The sequence below is a fragment of the Pleurodeles waltl genome, chromosome 9 (assembly GCF_031143425.1).
Source record: "Pleurodeles waltl isolate 20211129_DDA chromosome 9, aPleWal1.hap1.20221129, whole genome shotgun sequence".
NCBI lineage: Eukaryota > Metazoa > Chordata > Amphibia > Caudata > Salamandridae > Pleurodeles > Pleurodeles waltl.
In genome coordinates, this window is record NC_090448.1 from 822,196,057 (window position 1) to 822,219,261 (window position 23,205).

Here is a 23,205-nt window from a genome sequence, read left to right on the forward strand (position 1 = left end):
TCAAAATTCCACTCAACGCAGTTGGATAGATATATCTTTCACAAATGTGGATCTCTAAAAGGCGGTCCCCTTCTTTTATAGGGCCTTTACCATCTCCCTGTGTAGTGATAAAATCATCATCAATAGTTGCTCTTGTTAATGGACTCAGGATTGTCCACCACTCAGCAACTGATCAGAACAACTTGAGGCCTTCAGATGTAGAAACATCGTGACCATTTTAAATTGTTTATGTTGACTATTTGTGGTGCCGGCAATTTTAACCTTGATGTGGCTTGGGCCTCTTTAATAGCCACTTGGGGCCATATTTATACTTTTTGACGCAAAACTTTCGCTACCGCAGTTTTGCGCCAAAAAGATTAGCGCCGTCTAACGCCATTCTGAAGCGCCATGCGGGCGCCGTATTTATTGAATGGCGTTAGCCGGCGCTAGCAGACCGGCGCTGCCTGGTGAGCGTGGAAAAAAAACACGTACATCAGGCAGCGCCGGCGTTGGGGAAAATGGCGTTAGGACGTCTTAAAATGGGGCAAGTCAGGTTGAGGCAAAAAAATCGCCTCCACCCGATTTGCAACATTTTTAACGACGCCCAGACGCCATTTACATGACTCCTGTCTTAGTAAAGACAGGAGTCATGCCCCCTTGCCCAATGGCCATGCCCAGGGGACTTATGTCCCCTGGGCATGGTCATTGGGCATTGTGGCATGTAGGGGGGCACAAATCAGGCCCCCCTATGCCAAAAAAAATATAAAAACAAAAAAAATTATACTTACCTGAACTTACCTGAATGTCCCTGGGATGGGTCCCTCCATCCTTGGGTGTTCTCCTGGGGTGGGCAAGGGTGGCAGGGGGGGTCCCTCATTTTGAGCCCACAGGTCCCTTAACGCCTGCCCTGACCCAGGCGTTAAAAAGAGGCGCAAATGCGGGGTTTTTTGCCCCGCCCACTCCCGGGCGTGATTTTTGCCCGGGAGTATAAATCCGACGCATTTGCGTCGCAGTCATTTTTTTAGACGGGAACGCCTACCTTGCATCTCATTAACGCAAGGAAGGCGTTCACGCAAAAAAATGACGCTCATTCCTCATACTTTGGCGCTAGACGCGTCTAACGCCAAAGTATAAATATGGCGTTAGTTTTGCGCCGAATTTGCGTCGAAAAAAACGACGCAAATTCGGCGCAAACGGAGTATAAATATGCCCCTAGATATTTCCTTAAAGCCTCCCTGAATCTGGCCTTGTCCGCCTGATGATATTGTTTTCTCCACACTCTTTGAAGTTTTTAACAAGCTTTTTTTCTGCCATTAATAAAATTTGCACTTAGCCGCTCTGCACCAGTTTTTATTGGTTTTTAGAAAAGTCCAGCATTTTTCCTGTCCAGGAGACAGAGATCTCTTTGCTGGTCCTGTACCTGACTTTGCTAGTGAAGTCCTTACTTGAAGATTAATCAACTCTGGTGAAGATGGAATAGTGATCACCATTCCCATGCCCAGGCCATGACACTACTAATGGATGGTGGAAACTGATGAAAAAAAGTAGTCAAAATATACAGCCATTTTTATCTTTGTCTCTGATTGAGGAGTGTACAAACAGATACTCCCTGGTAAATTGGTGTCTGTGTTCTCTGTCACAAATTACACTCTCTTCTCTCGGAATGTGAAATATATGAGTGTTACATGATTGATCAGTATGCAAGGTGTTGAGGTACTCCGGGGTAGGATATCACCAGTGTTGGACTTTTTTGCTTATGCAGGGTCATCCCCAATCTTTTTGCCTCCTGACTCCTATTTTTTCTGATCTGTTGCTGTTGGTTTTTGAACTCTGAGCAGTTCACCACTGCTAACCAGTGTTAAAGTGCATATGCTCTCTGTGTAAATTGTATTGTTGATTGGTTTATCCATTATTGGCATATTTGATTTATTAGTAAGTCCCTAGTAAAGGGCACTAGAGGTGCCAGGGCCTGTAAATCAAATGCTACTAGTCGGCCTGCAGCACTATTTGTGCCACCCACATAAGTAGATCTGTAATCATGTCTCAGACCTGCCACGGCAGTGTCTGTGTGTGTATTTGTACACTGTAAATTCGACTTGGCAAGTGTACCCACTTGCCAGGCCTAAACCTACCCTTTTCTTACATGTAGGTCACCCCTAAGGTAGGCCCTAGGTAGCCCCAAGGACAGGGTGCAGTGCATGGATAACGTAGGACATATAGTAATGTGGTTTATATTTCCTGACAGTGAAATACTGCCAATTTCGTTTTTCACTGTTGCAAGGTCTGTCTCTCTCATAGGATAATATGGGGGCTACCTTTAAATGTGATTAAAGTGTAGATTCCCCTAGAGAGTAGATGGACATGTGGAGTTTGGGGTCCCTGAACTCACAATTTAAAAATACATCTTTTAGTAAAGTTGATTTTAAAATTGTGCGTTTGAAAATGCCACTTTTAGAAAGTGAGCATTTTCTTGCTTAAACCATTCTGTGACTCTGCCGTGTTTGTGGATTCCCTGTCTGGGTCAGTTTGACAATTGGGTTGTTTTTCACCTCACACTAGACAGTGACACAAAGGGAGCTGGGGTGTAACCTGCATTTCCTGATTAGCCATCTCTGCTAGGAGGGAGGGGTGGAGTGGTCACTCTCATCTGAAAGGACTGTGTCTGCCTCTGACAATGCAGACTCCAACCCCCGGTGTGTGTCTGAGGCCTTGCCTGGGCAAGGCAGGATTTCACAAGTAGGTGTGAGTCCTCTTTGAAGAAAGGTGACTTCAAAGACTATGATGGGTATAAGAAGGGCACCCAAATCTACAGACTTTAGAAACACTTCTGGAACCAAGAGGAACCTCTGCCTGGAGAAGAGCTGATAGCTGAGAAAGAAGTGCTGCCCTGCCTGTGACTGTGCTTTGTGGAGCTTTCCTGCAGTGCTGCTTCTGCCAGAGTAAGAGGGCAAAGACTGGACTTTGTGTGCCTTCCATCTTGTGAAGAAATCTCCAAGGGCTTGAGTTAGAGCTTGCCTCCTGTTGTTTGAAGTCTCAGGGACAGCAAAGACTTCTCTCTGCCAGCACCTGGAGTCTCTGGAGATACTCCTGCTCTGACAAGTGGTGACCTATCCAGTCCCTGGGCCCTTGAAAGGAAAGCTGGTGGAGATCCAAGAAAATCGACTTTGGACGACTCCGGACCGACGCCGCTGCTGAATCCGGTAACGCCGCCTGCACCCGACGCCGTGACCTTCGCTGGAACGCGACGCTCTTCGCAGGCCCGACGCCGCTGCAGCCCCGCTGTAGTCCGCGACTCCGTGGAAGTTGCTGCACCACGTCGCGACCGACGCCGCTCGAAGCGCGTGGATTCAACGTTTCGCACAGACGCCACGATCCCCGACTTCACGCATCGGCTTGTTTTCACTCTTCACCAAAGGTACTGTACGTGGGGGTCTATGTGACTCCGTGTCCATCACCGCTGGTGTCGGCTTGTTGGGAAGACTCCGTCACGAGGCCGTGTTAACATCTCATTGAAGCATTTTTGTTTCTAAGCGCTATTTTTGAGTTTAATCTTTAAAAATTCATAACTTGACTTGTGTATGTCGGATTTTTTTCGTTTTGGTCTTGTTTTGTTTAGATAAATATTTCCTATTTTTCTAAACTGGTGTTGTGTCATTTTGTAGTGTTTTACATTAAGTTACTGTGTGTGTTGGTACAAATACTTTACACCTAGCACTCTGAAGTTAAGCCTACTGCTCTGCCAAGCTACCAAGGGGGTAAGCAGGGGTTAGCTGAGGGTGATTCTCTTTTACCCTGACTAGAGTGAGGGTCCTTGCTTGAACAGGGGGTAACCTGACTGTCAACCAAAGACCCCATTTCTAACATTGGTGGCATCGGTGGGATTTGGACTTGTATTTGTACTTGACAGACAGTAATTAAGTGTACACTACTGTTTGAGTTCAGACCACTACGTTACCACATACTACTTGTTTGGTGATCTTTTGCTTTTTCTCTAAAGGACTCCTTTTTGTTCTACTTCCATGATTTTGCTGATCCCTTGACGGATTATTTTTACTTCATTGGGAACTTATTTTCTGCCTTTGGAACTTTGCACTTGTGACCATCATGTCTCAATCTGGAGATGCAACAGCTGGAGCTGTGTTTGAAATAGAGAAACTGAAGGAGTACTCAGTTGCTCAATTGAAACAGTTCCTTAAAGATCTTGACTGTCCCACTGAGAGCTCCACCAGGGAGGGGGAGCTCCCCATTTCTAACAACCAGGAATATGGGTTGCCACAAAAGACAGCTTAGGTGAGCCTTGAGTAAGTATCTGCACTGTTCACCTCTATGACCGTGCACTGCTCAACCTCCTTTCCCTCTCTTCCCAAGCCATTGTAGCCAGGTTTATGTGTGTCTGTCCCTGACTGATTAAATCATCAATGAAAAGAAGAGAGATTCACAATGCTTGACACTTTGGTTCAGAGTAGTTTGAGTAGACATGTGTGTAGCCTGGAATGAGCCATTACCAAATGAAAGACTGTGGAGAAAGACAGGGGAATTGCAATGCCTGAACAACGGAGATGTACTAAATGTCACACTTGGGGGCCACACAAAAGAGAAATGACACTGAGCAATACGTTCCAGATTATCTGAAGGTGTTTCTTTGTTGAATCTGCTAGCCATTGTAATGTTTCAGGATGTCTTTCATCATTCTGGGAACAGGACACTGAGAACATTATGGGATATTTGTTATTAAGGAAAACATTACAATTTGAGCAGGAGCCAGTATCTGAGAGTATTAGGTTGCCCTCTGAGCCAGGAGCACTTGTTCACCTTCATGTTCAGGTGCTACCAGTCAAATAAAAGGATTGGACTAGGGTCTAAAAGATCAACTGTCATTGACACAAGTCCAGCAAGACTCCATGGATTAAAGAAAAAAGTTGCATAGCTGAGATTTGGTGGGAAAAAGGAAACAAACTGCCATTACCAGCTTGAAGAACCAGGGTCCACCTACTGGTGTGCTGCTTTGAGGATTAATGCTGTGGAGTACTCACAGACCTGGAGACCCATGTACTGCCCAGTTTGACCCAAAAATGCAGTGCAGAGAGTGTACGTCTTCATCTTTATCCACTGTGGGATTGTTTTAAAGACCCATACGGTCAAGAAACCTAAGTGGTGGTCCGCTTTGTCTATTTTGCTTACCTGTGATGCGTACCCTGCCATATGAGCCAGCATATTGTGTGCAGATCATGATGTCACAATCACATGGCACCTGTTTGCCATTGTGATACCGCATAACCTTGTACTTGCAGTTAAACGTAATGCATGCAGATTCTCCCTTACAGCATTACATTTGTGATAGGCAGATTCTACAGAATAACTGTGTATAATGCCATTCATTAGGTGAGTCAGAAATACATATTTTCTTAGGCAGGTAATACTTGTTAAAAGGACTGCCCATTTGCTGCAGTATTATGTAGGTCCTGGAGAACTGAACAAGGAACTCGTTTCGTAAAACTTAGAATGTTGAAGGTCCCACAGGGATAAAGGGTCCTTTTAATTAAAAATGCATTTGGTAAGAGCAATTGCAATTTACACACCAACTTTAACCAAATACTCTTGTATTTTATGAACCAACCTATGCACTAATAGGTCAATACACAAAATACCGAATGGTAGTGGGTTGCAATTCGACCTACTTCATAAATTTTAAAGCGGTAGGACGGAAATTGTGACTTGCTATGATTGGGTACAATCACAGCTACAGCAACCTTGCGGGGTCAGCAGACCACCATGTCTGTAATTGCTTTTAAATAAAGCAATCTTTTTTATGCAGCCCATTATCCTAAAAGGAAAACAGAATATGTTTAAAAAAAGAGAACGAAAAGTTTTACAAACATTTTGTAGGAATAGGCAGTTGTCTAATCAGAGGTTTTGTAATTCCAAAAACTCTTTGTACACGAGGCCTTCATACTTATAATATCTGGTGGACTCCAATGGCTGCCGACACTTTAAAAGTAGTGGGGGCAGGTGGAGAGGGTACAAGGGGAGTGCATGGGGATGCACGTGCAGGGTCCGGGGGGTTAATAAAAAAAAAAACGTACCTGGTGCTGCTGGCCGCCTCGCACTTCTCTTCCTGGTCCCAGCAGCTTCAGAGACTCCCTGTGCCCAAGGGATTGGCCTGAGCGGGCTGGTTTACCGCTCACTGAGGCACAGGGATTCTGTGCTGTTTCTCCAACCAAGCTGTCAAATATAGCTTGGTTGGTGAAACCTGAGTGTGCATGTCTGTTTGGTCGGCCTAAGATGGACGGCCAAACTGACATGCGCACTTAAGTGCACTCCACTCCTCTCTTTCTCCCCCTTTCCATGGCCCAGCCCCACCCCTCCCTGCACAATCTCAGCCAGCAGATGAAAAATAAAACAATAATAAAATATCATTTTATTTTTCAGCTGCTGGCTCTGAGCCAGTGGGATGACGCTCCTCTGCCATTGCGGAAGAGCCGCGTCTGGTGTGCACATGGATCTTTGTAGCATGTAAGCCTCTTAGCAAGCCTACTGCAATTGGACCTTGTTGCCTACAAGATACACTTATGCGCTCATTTCAACCTCGGTGGGCCAAAGACCACCAGTGTTGGCGGTCTTCCGCCAACCATATTATGACTGCTGGCAACCCTCCACCCTTTTTTGGACAGAGAGCCGCCAGCAGCCATACTGGCGGTTGGTGGTGTAGTGGAGGCTGCTCCACAGTAACCGCCACGTCATCAGAACACCGCCCACCGTAATACGACTCAGTATTCGGATGGCAGTGTTCTGGTGATGGGTGCTGGCGGCGGAGGAGCCCCCATGGATCCCGTTCCCTCCCAGAGGATCACCGGAACATGTAAGGTGATTGTCCATTGAGGTAGGGGGTGGGAGGGTGTTGTGTGGTGTGTGCGTGCATGGGGGGGTGCGTGTGAGTGTGTAGAGTGGTTGTGTGAGTGCTTGTATGCATGTGGGGGTGTAATGTGTGTAGGGGAAATGTAACGTGTATATATGTGTGCATGTGTGCATGTATGTGCGTGTGTATGTGTGTGAGTGCTGTGAGCGTGCGTGTAGGGGGTTTGGGGGTATGTGTGGATCTTTCAATGGGGTGGTGGGGCGGGGGGTTAGTAGGGGGTCCTACTATCTTTGGGTGTTGTAGGGGGGTCGTGGGTGTTGTGGGAGGACTCAGGGGAGGGGGAGACCCCAATCAGTGCCAGTGAACATATTCCCTGGCACTGATGGTGCATTCCGCCATGGTTTTGTGGTGGTTGAAAACCCCACGAAATCCATGGCGGTATGCGGGGTCATGATACCATCGGCGGACTAGTGACGGTATCCAGCCTGGTGGTCGTTACTGCCGTGGCGGACGGTGCAGGACATTGGCAGTTTGGCATCCGCCAATGTCATAATGGGGCGGTAATGACCACCGGCCTGTTTACGGTCTTACCGCCCTTTTTGCACTGTCCGCCACGGTTGTATTGAGGGCCTTAGCTCTTTATTGCAGCCGCATTAACCTTGAATTATTTTAGTGAGACTGGAACTTGAAACCGGTAGGTTATACAGACTGTATGCAGCGGATACAAAACCCCTGCTCTTTTCGTGGTGGTGTAGGAAGGTGAAATGCATCAGTTAATATATTAAGGTACCTGCATCTGGTGCACTGATCTCCTATGCCTTCGTGTTGGGTTCTAAATATGAAAATTTCAGTTTAGATCTCTGTGGAGCAGGAGTAGTGACCAACCAAGCAATCTAAATCTCAATGGGACCTGAGACGTGGGTTATACTGTACAATGATACATGCAGCAGAAACTCAACTTCTAAGCTATGTACCTGGAGATGAGGGTTACACAGATGCATCTCGTGCTAGTCTTGTTGATTTCCGTATTTTAATAATCTCTTTTTTTTTTATATTTAAATACCACGCAATCCCACAAACACAATTTTGTTTTAATCAGCACACAGAGTGGAATGTGTTAGTATGTCACAGGGGATTTACGCCTATTTACTACATTTTAAACAGTGATTTGTATGAATGCTTGAAGTATACAGATGACACATTTGTGTAGCGCTTTGTAAAAGAGTAAAAGTGTATTGCTCGAAAATTTAATACCATTACAATCACTATAAAACATGACGAATATACAGGAAAATAATCTTAAAAGAGTAATTAGGAACTCAGGGCCAGATGTAGCAAAGGTTTTTACCCATTCTGTGTCTATGGGAAAATGTTTTCGTACATATGGCCCTAAGAGCCTTAATTAAGCTTAGGCTGAAAACCTGGACCTATTCAATGAACATGTAGCTCATTACAAGACACCATACACCTTATTGTCTAGTGCCAAAGCAGGCAACCTTGCACCATTGTCCAGGGGTTCCCTCATTGTGGACACCTTCCTGCACAAAAACAATCACAAAAGGTGTTTTCCTCTTTCTATCTGTGCTGCATTCTATACAGATATTTCTCCCCGTTGTTTCACTCTTATGATAACCCTGAGATGGCATAGGAATCTGACTCATTCCCAGACTTGTAAATCTGGGAATACGTCAGATTCCTTCGGGTTCCATCGGTGTTGCATGGGAACACCCCAAACAACATCCATGGAACGCCCCTTTCACGCAGGCTTATGCACGAAAGGGGGCCTTTTTACAAGGCCGTAAACAGCCATGCAAGCTAGCCTTGGTAGCCTTGTAAATATGGGCTGGCACACTGCCTCATCGAAGCATTAAAAAAATGACTATCCGGTGGCGCAGCGTGCCGCTATGCACTTCATAAATGAGACCCTAAATCTTTCAGCGTTTCCAATGGATAGGAACATAGCCTCAGTATTTTCCCTCCGGCCCTAAGTTCTCTTGCTTGAGCAGGTGAAACATGATTTCCATAAACGTGACATAGTTTTATGCCAGTGCCTTGCATTGGTGTTCAAGATCATCCAAGTGTGTTTTTTACAGTGCCAGAACACTATTCATAGGATGTCCTTCCAATTCGTAATTTTAGGAGATTTTAAAAATGCACAGATGTATCAGATTTCAAATTCTACCATCGTAAAGTTCCATGAAGTCTAGTAACCAGAGCTTCACATAGGTTAATCAATATGTAGCTCTCTCCAAATTAACATTTTAATCAAACATTCAGGAACAGAAGGAAAATAGTTGACCCGTAAGTCAAAGTTGACATCTGCTTTAATCTTAGTATTCAAAGGACCAGGTATAGAGAAGGACCAGGAAGGTTTTCAATCAGTTTTACAAAATCCATAATTAGTTGTAAAGCCTTTGACTTCATAGAACCTAAGGGAGACATTTACCAACACTGCACAAAATGTTGTGTTGGGATTTACTTTCTAAGGCAACAACCTAGTTTGAATATGAAAGTTGACTAAAGTAATACAGAGTAGCACTATCCACTACTTTGCATTAAGAGGCATTCCATGGGTGGTACATGGGCATTCTTGTGCAACTGCCAATGGGCTTTGACACAAATCCTAATTTACTAGGGTTGGTACACAAGTATTGCTGTCAATCATGCATGCTTGTTTGAGACAGACAAAAGATTTGAGAAAAGGTTTCTTTTCTCAAAACGTTCCAAACTTTACATGTGTGCTGCACATGCAAAGTCAGAACGGTATTAAAGTATAGTTTTTGTGCCGGAAGGCACCCCTTCCAGTATAAAACCTATGCCTGACAGAATGCACACACACTTGCACAATGGGTCAAGGGTGTCTGCATTAGTGGATGGCTGCCAAAAGTGCACCAGCAACAAGCCAGAGAAAATAGTCCATTATCTTCAAGGATAGAGTGTTTTTTATTTCCCATTGACTCAATGAAGCCCAGAAAGTTTGATTGCTGCAGTGCGATATCTTAATAGTGCTGAAATCTGGAAACTAAACAACCCTGCTTAAATCATTGGTTTCTGAAAATACAGACTCTTCAAATCTGAGGTTTCCTAGGTTTTCTCCCTACCCAGTTGTAGTATAATTCAGTAATGGGTCCGAGTGTCTTATAAATACGACCAATAGAATTATGCCATTTTGCGCCCATGACAATTTCTGCATAATTATGAATGTGTCACATTTACAACATAATTCATCATCTGTTGCATAATCTGCAAACAATGTTTCTAGCTTAAGCGGAGCTAAAGTTACTGAAAACATGGGGCACATTTTGCTGTGAAGTGGTTACCTTTCCGCTGCTTATTGTTGTATTTGGAAGTTAAGCAGGTGCTAAAGAAGTAACAGCTGTGTTCTGGCAGTGTTAGAATGTGTAAAGATGACAAAATAATATGCCACATTACGCTGCATAGATTGCCTTTTCTTGTTTCATAATTTAGTCAGCGCCGAAACTATTTTGTCCTCCCCTGCTACATAATTCCAGTGGCCTGCTTAGAAAGTACACCCTAAACTGCTAACTTATTGCACAATATATTTGAGTCAACAGAATCAAAGCGTACACTAAAGTCAATTTAAAACAGAACCATTTGTTGTTACATTGTGATGGGTATCGATAATAAAGTCATTAGATTATTTTCTTTGCTGCATTTAGCTTGAAAGTCTGTTTGACAGCATGGTGCTAGGTAGTTGTGTTTGGCCCAATCTTTAAGGACATGACATAAATTCAAAGTAAAACAGTATCTCTCCACATCCAGCCATGCTGACAGACCGTAATTTAGAGGAAACAAGTGTGGTCCCTTCTTATGGGTTGGAAAAAAAATAGAGCCCCTCCTGTTCTCTGGTATCTGAGAGGATGCAAGACAGTCATCACAAGCACTACTAAAACGTGTGGCCTAGGAATCTAAGTTGTCACAAAAGAGAGATACTGGAATGCCTTTGGGGCCAGGAGCGCCATCATATCTAAAGCTATTCATCAGTTTTCTCCCTTCATTAGAATCAGTGTTCATTGCATCTTTTCCGATCATATCAGGTCTCACACTCTGATTTCCTTCGGCTAACACATATAACATGCTTGTGAGTTTGTCCCTTTTGTCATAAGCTATACAACTAATTTTCTCACTCTTATCGTTCTTGTTTTGATAATTGTTAAACAGGATAAAGAAGTATTGCCACTATCAGTGTCTTTTTTTTGATTTCTAGATCATCTTTTTAAAACTCACTTCAGATTATCTGTAAATGACCATGCAGCATTTAAAACATGTATTATCACCATTCTAAATGATGCTAACTAAAATGTACATGAAAACGTGGAAAGCTGAGCCTGCCACCCCGGGATCATAAACTGAGAACCAGTAGGTTGAGCAAATCCTCGAAGCATACACAGCAAACTTGTTAATTCCATGAATTATTTTACCTGAAAAATAGGATCACAGCTACATCCTACTGGAATGCAATGAGTCAAAATCACTCTAAGAGTACTGCCAGAACTGAGATTCCAGCATATGATGAGAACAGAACAGAGGTACTTGGTGAGAGCTATATGGGTGTAACAGTCGTAATATATAGATAGCTGTATTTCATGTGACTTGAGTATACATGATAATTATATTCAAGTTGTGCCCACCTTGATTCTATGACACCAGGGTGCACTGCAAAGTAAGGGTGCACTTTTGACACCTAAAACTGTTGCACAAACAAATAATGTGGGTGGACGCTTTAACTGTCTGAATTTGGTGACCAGTGACTGAATCAAGCGCTCGCAGCTCTGTAGATTTTTCAGGATGAGTGTATGGACGAGAGGTAGGAAGGCTAATTCAACCACCCCTGGATTGCCATTTGCATTGTGGTGTTTGTAGTTTAGTTTATACATAGTAAATGCAGGACTGCAGGCACCAGAATTCAAACACCGTTTGCTAGGACCCATTGCCAGGACACATGACAGCGAAATGCAGGTCTATAAAAAGTAGCATAATACAACAGAAGGGAGGATTAGACCAACACCACAAGTGCACCCATCAAGACCATGAAACTGCACAGTAAAACCCAGGTCCTATACTGTGGACACATCATCTGCCACTTTTTTACATTTATCTTTAGGGATATATAAGAGTATTTGCAATATATGTTAACTCCTTGGAAAAAAACTCTCTTTTAAGGATGCTGGCTAACAGCACGGCATCCCTAAAAAAGAACGTCTCTTCTAACCACCCTTGATATTTATTTGGGTAGCAAAAAACAACCGTAATTCAATCAATCAATCAATCAGGGATGTATAGAGCGCACTACTCACCCGGTAAGGTCTCAAGGCGCTAGGGGGGGAAGAGCTACTGGTCGAAAAGACAAGTCTTGAGGTGTTTCCTGAATGATAGAAGGTCTTGGGTCAGGCGGAGGTGGAGCGGAAGGGAGTTCCAGGTCTTTGCGGCAAGGTGAGAGAATGATCTTCCTCAGGCGGTCGTGCGACGGATGCGAGGAATGTAGGGGAGGGCGCGGTTGGCGGAGTGAAGGTTGCGGGCGGGGTGTGAAAGGTGAGTCTGTCGTTGAGGTAGGCGGGAGCTGTGTTGTGGAGGGCCTTGTGTGTGTGGATGAGGATTTTGAAGGTGATCCTCTTTGATACTGGAAGCCAGTGGAGGTCTCTGAGGTGGGGTGAGATGTGGTCGCAGCATGGGATGTCCAGAATGAGGCGGGCGGAGGCGTTCTGGATTCTTTGCAGGTTTGTTTGGAGTATGTTTGTTATTCCTGCATATAGGGCATTTCCGTAGTCCAATCGGCTACTGACCAAGGCGTGGGTGACGGTTATCCTGGTTTCGAAAGAAATCCATTTGAAGATTTTGCGGAGCAGGCGGAGGGTGTTGTAGCAGGAAGAGGAGATGGCATTGACCTGCTGAGTCATGCTGAGTGTGGAATCCAAGATGAAGCCCAAGTTGCGTGCGTGGGTGGTGGGTGAAGGTGCGGATCCTAGGAAGGTGGGCCACCAAGAGTCGTTCCAAGCTGAGGGGTTGGTGCCGAAGATGAGTAATTGGGATTCTGCTGGCCCTCACATCTCTAGCCCTGGTGCCACTGCACCTGCTACATTAATGATACTTTAACCTCTGCTCTTTGTGCAAGAAGAGCCAAAGTCAATTCGTGGTTGTCCGCAATAAGTGTCAATGAAGCTGTAGAAGAAAGGTAAGTCAGTTCAGAAAAAAACAATTGTAATATGATAGTCTTAACAAAATGTCTGACATTTGCTGCTTAGCTCCATTCAGGTTTTATAATCGCTTTTGATTGCTATAGTTGTAAAATGACACAGTTTTGAATCAAGCTCAGAATTTTTCAAAGAGAGTCTGCCTCTGGATTTCCTATTAGGGGCTGCAGCCAAAAAGAAGCACAGCGGCACTCAGCTCCTCCAGAAAAATGACAACACCTTAGAAAATGAATGTCAACACATGAAAAGACGAGCATTCACAAAAGCTGTTTGCATGCTGCTTTTCACTGTAAGGCCAGCCACATTGGCCTTGCTAAGACTGTGAAAAAACAGCAAGAAAGATTACGTTCTTTATAGAATGTCTACAGGAGATAAATAATTAAATGTGGCCAACAGTATGATGATGAGTATACTTTTCAGATTAAAATAGCCTTTCATCCATTCCAATGGAAGCACTTTGCGGATGCGAGGTGATACCACCGCCAGCCAATAGCATGAAATGAGGGAGTAACACTCCTTTTGAAGACGTCAAAGCCCAGTCTATTATATTTTAAATATTTGGTAACAATACATCTTGTGGACAGCTGTGCTCTCAAGCCACACGCGAAGAATAAGGCTTGATCACATTTGAAAATGTCACTGATGCAGAGAGTGGCGTAGTTAACTTATCCTCATAGGAATACGACCACTTCTTTTCTGTAAGATGTCACTCTTCGTTATGACTCACTCCGTTATGCTGTTAAATCTAAAAGAGGATTTTGCATAAGTATTTGTTAATGGTTCTTAGTCCGCTTACTTTCTTCTGCAGCGAGGCACTAGACTGGGCTGCCCTTTATCTTCTTTCCTTCTTAATTTGACATTAGAACCATTTTTGATTCAGCTTAGAGCTATTAAATAATTCACAGGATTTATAATAAGAGTTTGCTGTATAAAACTTACTGCCTATGCAGATACCATTTTATTATTCATGTCATCTCCGGAATTTTCCCACCCTGTTTTTTCAAGTAACATATTATTTATTCACAAGTCTCCAAATATAAAGTCAATATAACCAAATCTGAGGTTTTGCCCCTTAATGTGCATCGTGTCAAAGATCCCTTTTTCATCAGATCTAGTCCGGAATTCATCAACGATTAAAGCATTAGGTACTTGGTACTGTGGCTGAATTAAGGTCACTCTTACAGCAAATACTGTTAATTTACTGGAAAGAATAAGAGGCCATACCGAAAAAGGGCCTACTTTATATTTATCCTGGTGGGGCTCAGCAGACACAATTAAAATGATGTGTTTTCCCATTATGAATGTTTTCCTTGTGAAGATTCCTATGCAAATTATCAAACACCTTTTTATACAAATTTATATTATTCTCTTCAAATGAAAAAGGCCCAGAATTTCACTCTGTAGACTCTGACTTTCCAAGCACAAACAAAATCCCTACCAGAAATGGTTTGAAACAGGGATGCCTGTTGGCCCACATATCAAATAAGACCTTTGCCCATGGAACTGTACTAAAGGCACTTTATGGACCAACAGGTCACAGGCACTTAATAGTATGTAAAATAAGAGTCCACTGACCTTTTTAGATGCTATAGAGACAATGAATAATAATCAGTGGCACTTTATGAAAAAGATGGAGGGGAAGATTCTTCACACTATTGGCACTTTAAGTTCCATTGTATCATAAGAAGCCATCAAAGAGGAATTAGGATTTGTGAGCACTTTCATAAGCGGACTGGCTGCTATTTTACAATAGTACCTTTGACTATTACATGCTAAAGAAAAGTCTTTAAGGAGTCTTATGGCCTCGGAATGTCTTGGGTCCTACTATTGAGTCTGGATCTTTTTTACCTAATATTTTAACTGCACTTTTAGCACTTTTGATTGACTAGATTAGATATCCAGAATAAGAGCTATGTTCTTCCTAAAAACTATGAAAAATTGATCCATGGGAAGGACTATAGCGATATGTAGAGTGAAACATTGTTTCTGTTGTGTTATTCAATCATGTCAGGCCGCAGTCCCTCCAGGTATTTGAATTGAAACTTGGAACATAGAGTGCAAAGATGCATAATGCTATGTAGACTGACATGTTTACCATTAAAAATTGTGACAGATGAATGGAAAAATGTAATTTGGAAAGAGAGAATATGTATCTTATATAATAATGATACACAGACCATTGACCATGTTATATTTGCTTGTCCTGCCTCAAAAATTTATCAACAGAGATTATTAAAACCACTTTTAAAAAATATGGTATTTCAATGTCAGGAGCTGCAATGGAGATGATAAATTTCCAAGTTAATGAATTAATGTACTGTACATTTTTTACATATTAGCTCCTTTTTAAAGTTGTGTTAATAGATGTAAAATTGTGTATTGAAGATCTCATTGTAAGATCTAAGGGCCTGATTACAAGTTTGGCAGGTGGGAACATCCATCAGCCAAACTCCCAATGAGGAGGTTGCTGCGGTGTTGGCGACCTCCCCACTGGCCCCATCACAACTGCTGCATGCAGGGGGCACCAGCACCCTTGAAATGCACACTGTCTGCATAGCAGGCAGTGCGCATTTCAAGAGTGCCAGTGTCCCCTGCATGCGGCAGCACTGCTGCCAGCTCTATTATGAGTATGGGCAGTGCATGAGGCACCCTGTGGCCCCTTGCACTTGTTCTCCACCATGGAACCGCCATGAAAAGGCTGGGCGGAGAACAAGGTTGTAATCAGCAGGGCAGCGCTGAGTTCAGTGCCGCCCTGGCTGATTACAACCAGCACTGCCGTCAACCCGTCGGGATCTAGGATCCTGGCTGGGATGGCGGAAGGTTGGCGGGTCTACCCGCTAACCTCGTAATGTGGCGGTTTGACCACCACAACCACAGTGGTCTGACCACCACCACTAGTATGGCAGTCCTCGGACCGCCAGACTCGCAATCAGGCCCTAAATCTCTAATAAAAACCTTGAAACCTCCCAAGCTTAATGGTAGTGTTAACTTCCCTGATTTCATGAGGTATCATAAGTCAGTTATTATTAAAGAGATTCAAGGTTTCTCATTATCTTCCTCCTTCACAACCAACAAGTTATGGTCTTCTCTAGAACTCACCTTGATTTTTCCATTTACACATACTTTTATGTGTTCACCCAAATTTTGGATGCCATCAACACTATTGCATGCCTGTACTTTTTAAAAACCCTATATGGTTAGCAACTTACCTACTTTATGTCAATTCTATAAAATTCCTATCTGGTACAGCAAACACATTACAAAAAATGGACAGCCTTATTCTGGAAGGACTTGGCAACAAAAGGGATTATGAACGGTCTCAGAGTTAGGTCTTAATGATATTTTTGTTCGCTTTTCTGAACTTTCCCAAAACTTTGATATACCTGCTTATCATCTTACCAGATTTACTTTGTTAAGGGCATTCTGAATTCAGCTTTGCATGATTTATTACCTTCTACTGTGGATTATTGTATAAACACAGATAAGTCTATATATAATACAGTGTATGTCAAAGCCTTCACTATATACAGGGAGTGCAGAATTATTAGGCAAGTTGTATTTTTGAGGATTAATTTTATTATTGAACAACAACCATGTTCTCAATCAACCCAAAAAACTCATTAATATCAAAGCTGAATATTTTTGGAAGTAGTTTTTAGTTTTAGCTATGTTAGGGGGATATCTGTGTGTGCAGGTGACTATTACTGTGCATAATTATTAGGCAACTTAACAAAAAACAAATATATACCCATTTCAATTATTTATTATTACCAGTGAAACCAATATAACACCTCAACATTCACAAATATACATTTCTGACATTCAAAAACAAAACAAAAACAAATCAGTGACCAATATAGCCACCTTTCGTTGCAAGGACACTCAAAAGCCTGCCATCCATGGATTCTGTCAGTGTTTTGATCTGTTCACCATCAACATTGCGTGCAGCAGCAACCACAGCCTCCCAGACACTGTTCAGAGAGGTGTACTGTTTTCCCTCCTTGTAAATCTCACATTTGATGATGGACCACAGGTTCTCAATGGGGTTCAGATCAGGTGAACAAGGAGGCCATGTCATTAGATCTCCTTCTTTTATACCCTTTCTTGCCAGCCACGCTGTGGAGTACTTGGACGCATGTGATGGAGCATTGTCCTGCATGAAAATCATGTTTTTCTTGAAGGATGCAGACTTCTTCCTGTACCACTGCTTGAAGAAGGTGTCTTCCAGGAACTGGCAGTAGGACTGGGAGTTGAGCTTGACTCCATCCTCAACCCGAAAAGGCCCCACAAGCTCATCTTTGATGATACCAGCCCAAACCAGTACTCCACCTCCACCTTGCTGGCGTCTGAGTCGGACTGGAGCTCTCTGCCCTTTACCAATCCAGCCACGGGCCCATCCATCTGGCCCATCAAGACTCACTCTCATTTCATCAGTCCATAAAACCTTAGAAAAATCAGTCTTGAGATATTTATTGGCCCAGTCTTGACGTTTCAGCTTGTGTGTCTTGTTCAGTGGTGGTCGTCTTTCAGCCTTTCTTACCTTGGCCATGTCTCTGAGTATTGCACACCTTGTGCTTTTGGGCACGCCAGTGATGTTGCAGCTCTGAAATATGGCCAAACTGGTGGCAAGTGGCATCGTGGCAGCTGCACGCTTGACTTTTCTCAGTTCATGGGCAGTTATTTTGCGCCTTGGTTTTTCCACACGCTTCTTGCGACCCTGTTGACTATTTTGAATGAAACGCTTGATTGTTCGATGATCACGCTTCAGAAGCTTTGCAATTTTAAGAGTGCTGCATCCCTCTGCAAGATATCTCACTATTTTTGACTTTTCTGAGCCTGTCAAGTCCTTCTTTTGACCCATTTTGCCAAAGGAAAGGAAGTTGCCTAATAATTATGCACACCTGATATAGGGTGTTGATGTCATTAGACCACACCCCTTCTCATTACAGAGATGCACATCACCTAATATGCTTAATTGGTAGTAGGCTTTCGAGCCTATACAGCTTGGAGTAAGACAACATGCATAAAGGGGATGATGTGGTCAAAATACTCATTTGCCTAATAATTCTGCACTCCCTGTATAAGCTGTTTGGTTTTTTGGGACAAGATCTAAATTTATATTGAAAGCTTATGCTAAACAGATGTGTGATGTACTTAGGGGCATATTTATAAGCCCCTAGCACCACCTTGTGCTGCCCTAGCATAATTTTTTTTCCACTAAGGCGGCATTAAGGAGGCCTTTCTCCTGCGCCGTATTCACAAAGTGACACAATGCTTGCCACTTTGTAAACCCTTGCGCCACATTATGCCTGCGCCATGCATAATGTATGCAAGGGGGTGTTCTGATGCAGCAAGGCCCAAACAAATGGCGCAGTGAAATTTATAACATTTCACTGCGCCATTTTTTCCATCATTTTAATCAATGGTCCTCCCGGTGCTTTGCTGCACTAGCGTAAAAAATGTTTACTCTAGTGTAGCAAAGCGCCACAATATCGTCATAAATTTTGACACTATTGTCTTAACGAATGCCATGGTGCGCCGCACTGTAAATATGGTGCAACCATGCTGTCCTTAGGTGGGGCAGGTGCGATGCAAGAAAAGTGGTGCATCGGGACAGATGTGCCACTTTCTTGTACATATGCCCCTTAGTCTGTAGCTACCCAGGACAAAAATTGACCACAACTGAGTCTGATAGACTACAAGGCTGAATGATTTTATCTTTCTTAACTTACAACAACTAAGTGGAAATCTGACGCCAGGCATTAGGCCCACTTTCACCAACATCGACTGAAGTAAGAAACTTAAGAGTGATGATGGACTCCAGACTTTTCCTTTTCCCCGACAGTTAATTAAATCACAAGACGTGTTTTCAGCACAGTGAATACTTACCAATGATTCTTCCAACATCTATGCTTTCCTCAGTAGATACAGGTCACTTTTACCTTTGTCATGTCTCATCCAGAATGGTCAAATGTATTGTATCTAGGTACCTTTATTTTACTCCTCCAAAGAATCCAAAATGAGGCAGCAGGACAGCTACTACACTTTTGACACTTTTCATCAGCCCTCCAAACAAGGTCAGATATTTCACATTCAAGCCACTCTGCATTGCCTAAGGGGCCAGCCGTGGCAAGGGCTCGTCTTTCTTTCAACAAATACTGCAAAAACACTCACAGAACAAAATTTTCCACTCCAGACAGGAAGGGGGATAGCAGGAAGTGTATTGAGTCAGATGGTGAAGTGTCCCACTCACCGCAGATAAAAATACATTTGCCAACAAGGAGGGCATTGATGCCAAAGAAATGAGCAAGAGACCTATCTTAGAACTGGAACCTAATCACTCTCATGGATGGTGGGCAGAGGCACATGCACAGCAGTCTCTCACTGTTCTTCACTGCACTACACATATGTGCACATCTACAAGCTTGCAGCTACACGATATAAGTAATCTCTAGCAATCACATACCACACCAACACACTCCCATAGGTCACACTGCATTCCCTCACCCTTTCAACCAAAACATCATAATATTAGAATACCCAAGATATGGTAAAATGCTGCATTTAACTTTCATACACATATATATTTTTTATTGCATTCCCTTCAAATAACTATTGTAAAATCACTTACCACGGACGCCCGTCACCGAGACACAGCAGCCGAAGGCCCACAACAAGGCAGCGAACTCCATGGCTCACTGGGCGGACTCACCTCCGGACTCTAAAGTTGTGTGAACTGAAGCTCTCATGTTATGAATGAGTATTTATCAACCACCAGCGGTGCGGGTCGATGCCAGCGTAAAAAGTGCCACTCCAGCATTATCCCAGAGGGCTGTAAATACATGAACAGGCTCCTTAATAATCTGATGGGCACTTGACCGTGTTATCAAACGCTCCAAGTCAAAGTACGAGTGCTGGTAGGTGCCCCAGGGAGGTTCTAAAGGAGGCCATTGCCACTGCAGCGCATATTGCATGATGCTTTTCACAAACAAAGGCTTGTTTCCTCCTACTGATCCCCTGTTTGTGCCAACTCTGCGGATTCTTCTGGAATAACAGGGTTGTAGAGATAGCACAAAAAGGAGAACTGATCCTTTGACCTTGTTGGGGGTGCTGCCGTCACACCACTGCCAGGCTGCGAAGGCTGATAGTAGCTAACAGTTTTTAAAGCGTGCGTGGGAGCCAGCGTGAAAATGTCTGACATAAGGACATTTTCACCAAAGCTGATAATTTAGAAACACAAAAGCAGAACAGTGACCAAGCTACGAGTAGGTGGGTAGATGTTATAGCCATTTAATTTATGTGTCAAGTTGAGGCCGCCAGTGTTGCGCTGATGATCTCTAACCTCTCTTGAGCTAGAGCCAGGAGTATTTCTAGTGGGGGTCATGCCCCCCTCTAATTATAACATGAAGGCAAAGTTCAGTTCGTGGGAAGTTCAAGTTTCACCACCTGACCATTTTTTAAATAAAAGCTATAATAGTGAAGTGAAAATGCATTTTTATTTGTATTTTTTGATTATGGCATGATTCTCCCCTGATGATTATTGGATAAATGATGCTTGCTTAGTCAAGGCTGAGCATAATTTTAATGACATTTTACAATGAGAGTTGGAGCTATCCAGAAGGAACGGTTGCCAATATTAGTGTGAACCTTCCCATGGGAGCAGCTTCAGGAGGGGTGTTTTGTGTGTGTCACTAGTCCAAATAAATGCATTCTTTGGTTGATAGTTGTGCCTGGGGGCCCTGAGTCGGGTCTTCTATCTCTGTGTCTGCTTTTCTGAGCCAAGAATGAAAGCCAAACAGCGACCTGTCATGTACAACAGGAAACAAAGACAGAGATCCACATTTCATTGCTGAATTCCAAAATGTGAAACCAAACAACCTCAAATCAATACCCGATTTCCCGCTTGTCTAAATTGTGTGATCCTAGGCATATATTTTATTTCACAGACACTCCTTTTCCTTAATTGTCACATGTGAGCAAACTTTAAATACTTGAGTTCAGGGTGTGCGCTTTACAAGCACTTCTTATGTTTAATTTAATAGGCTATAATGTTGCTCCATTTATAATGAAAATCTAGGCCACGCTTAGAGATTACCTTTCTATTGATTTTCCTCTTAGTTTACTAATGGCTTTGTCATTTGTGGGGCAAGCAATTAATGTTTCTAAAAGCTATCACTTTTAATAAATGTCTATGCAGTGATATAATCTGATGTACTAGAGTGTAATACTTCTGCATGTAAAGAAACGTACTTTTTTTTAATTAAGCAGACTGCATTATATTTTTACATTATGTCTGTTGCATAATATAATATCCAAACATTTTCTTGGCTTGAATTTTAGAGCTCACACTATTAATTTGCCTGCTTGCCCTCTCTTTTTGTGACTCTGAATAAGTACATGGGTCCAACAGTCACTTGATAAAATGATATGTAAAAGACAAGGAATAGAAACATGGAGACCTGCCCACACCCACTGATCTGACAACTCCACTGTCAAAGTTTCTCATGACAAAGACAAATAAAAGTGAACGGAGTGAAAATAAAGTTAAAATAATTGATCTCAGGACAGGGACTCCAGGCCATTGTGCTGCACTTGATTGTAGTCATGAGTTACCAGTTGGAAGTATCAAGCCCAGGCGGGGAGGGCAGGGGCATAGCTTCAGCAGGGTTGTTTCGGGTGTGACATTCCTCAAATGCATTTTGGGTTGGTAGTTGAAACTAGGGTCCTTGAGCAGGGTCTGCTATTTCTGTGTCAGTTTTTCTTGTAGTTCTATTTCACTAAGAGTTTTTAGCTTATTCATTTTTAGATCAGAATCGTAAATATATAAATATAGAGTGACCAGGTTACCCAAAACAATAGTAAATCTGCATCCATAGAAGTCCTCATTAAATAGGTTCACATTTACTTTTTGGAATTCACAAACACTGACAGTAGTAGGCTAGGAAAGCTGCACCAGTTTCAAGTTTCCAGGCATACTACTGGCAATCAAACACCTAAAAGGACGAATGCTTGCAAAAGCCAAACCAGTGTTAATCACTTGGGATAGCATTCTAACTCATTATTTTTTGCCCACTGCCCCACTCTAGACAGAGACTCACCTACTGCAAATTAGTACTCAGCCTGTTCGTCATGGAAATAGTGCACCCAAACATTGGTCATCTCTCCCCTCCACCCAGCAGCCAGTTTTTTTATTTGAGGAATTTGATACTCAAAATCTCACTCACTGGCTAAGCTATGCCCCTGATCCTTACATGGGATTTGAAGCATTCATTCCACACCTCTTGGACAATATGGAGCAAACAGCACATTTTAAAGCCCAGTAGACTCAAAATATTGATTAAAAGTGTGAGGGGTTAAACAATGGTTCAGTGGTTCTCTCTCACAAGAGAACTGCTGTCAACAGCACGTTATGCTTGAAGGTACGTTTACCCAGTAGCACCAGTGTAAACTGTGTAGTTTTACAGACATTCTTATTTGGGGGTTGCAGGTTCTCTCGAGCAACTTTTGGAAAAAAGAGAGGGGAGTGATACATTTTCAAACACAATTGACCTTTAACATTGGTGAAATGTGAACAACTTTTGAAAATAAGCTTTATTGCAGGGTTTTGGAATTCTGTGGAATTAGATAAGTATTAACTAATAATCAAATAGTACTTGGAGAAATTGTAATTTGCATTTTCATAGCCAGCCTAATTATATCAATGTTATTGATCTCTGAAGCATGAAAGGATGAGAGACTCAGGGTGTGTTTCGAGCATGAGGATTGCCAGTTAAATACAAAGAGTTCAGAAAAAAGCTCATCATCAGATTAAGCTATCAAACTGACACCAATAATGCAGTTCTGTCAAATATATTTTATATCAGTCATCATAGAAAAAATAAAATGTAGCTTAAATCTTCCCACATACAACACTATCTTCTCCTGCTGGAAAGTGAAGCTAGGGTGGCCGTCTATATGATATGTCTGCAACTGCTGTCATTTGTGCCCAAAAACGCTGCAAGGAGCCACAGTAAGCCCCACTATCATACCTTCAACGAAGATAAAGTGGGACTACTTGCTTATAAATTTTCATCCTGTCACAAATGTGCAACAATGTGCTCCTAGATCAGTATATGTGGAAAGGTAAATGCAAAAATGCAGTCAGTATCTCCAGTATAT

At 42.8% G+C, this 23,205-nt stretch overlaps 1 protein-coding gene across 1 annotated transcript in view; it reads right to left on the reverse strand.

Annotated features, from left to right (window-relative positions):
* The window catches only part of LOC138260033 (phospholipase B1, membrane-associated-like), a 171,669-nt gene extending 151,861 nt beyond the window's left edge, over positions 1–19,808 (reverse strand). The window contains exon 1 of the mRNA XM_069208114.1: positions 19,679–19,808. Within this exon, the coding sequence (XP_069064215.1) occupies positions 19,679–19,739 (61 nt within the window). The 5' untranslated portion in view covers positions 19,740–19,808. The remainder of the gene's footprint in view (positions 1–19,678) is intronic.
* Positions 19,809–23,205: the final 3,397 nt, after the last annotated feature.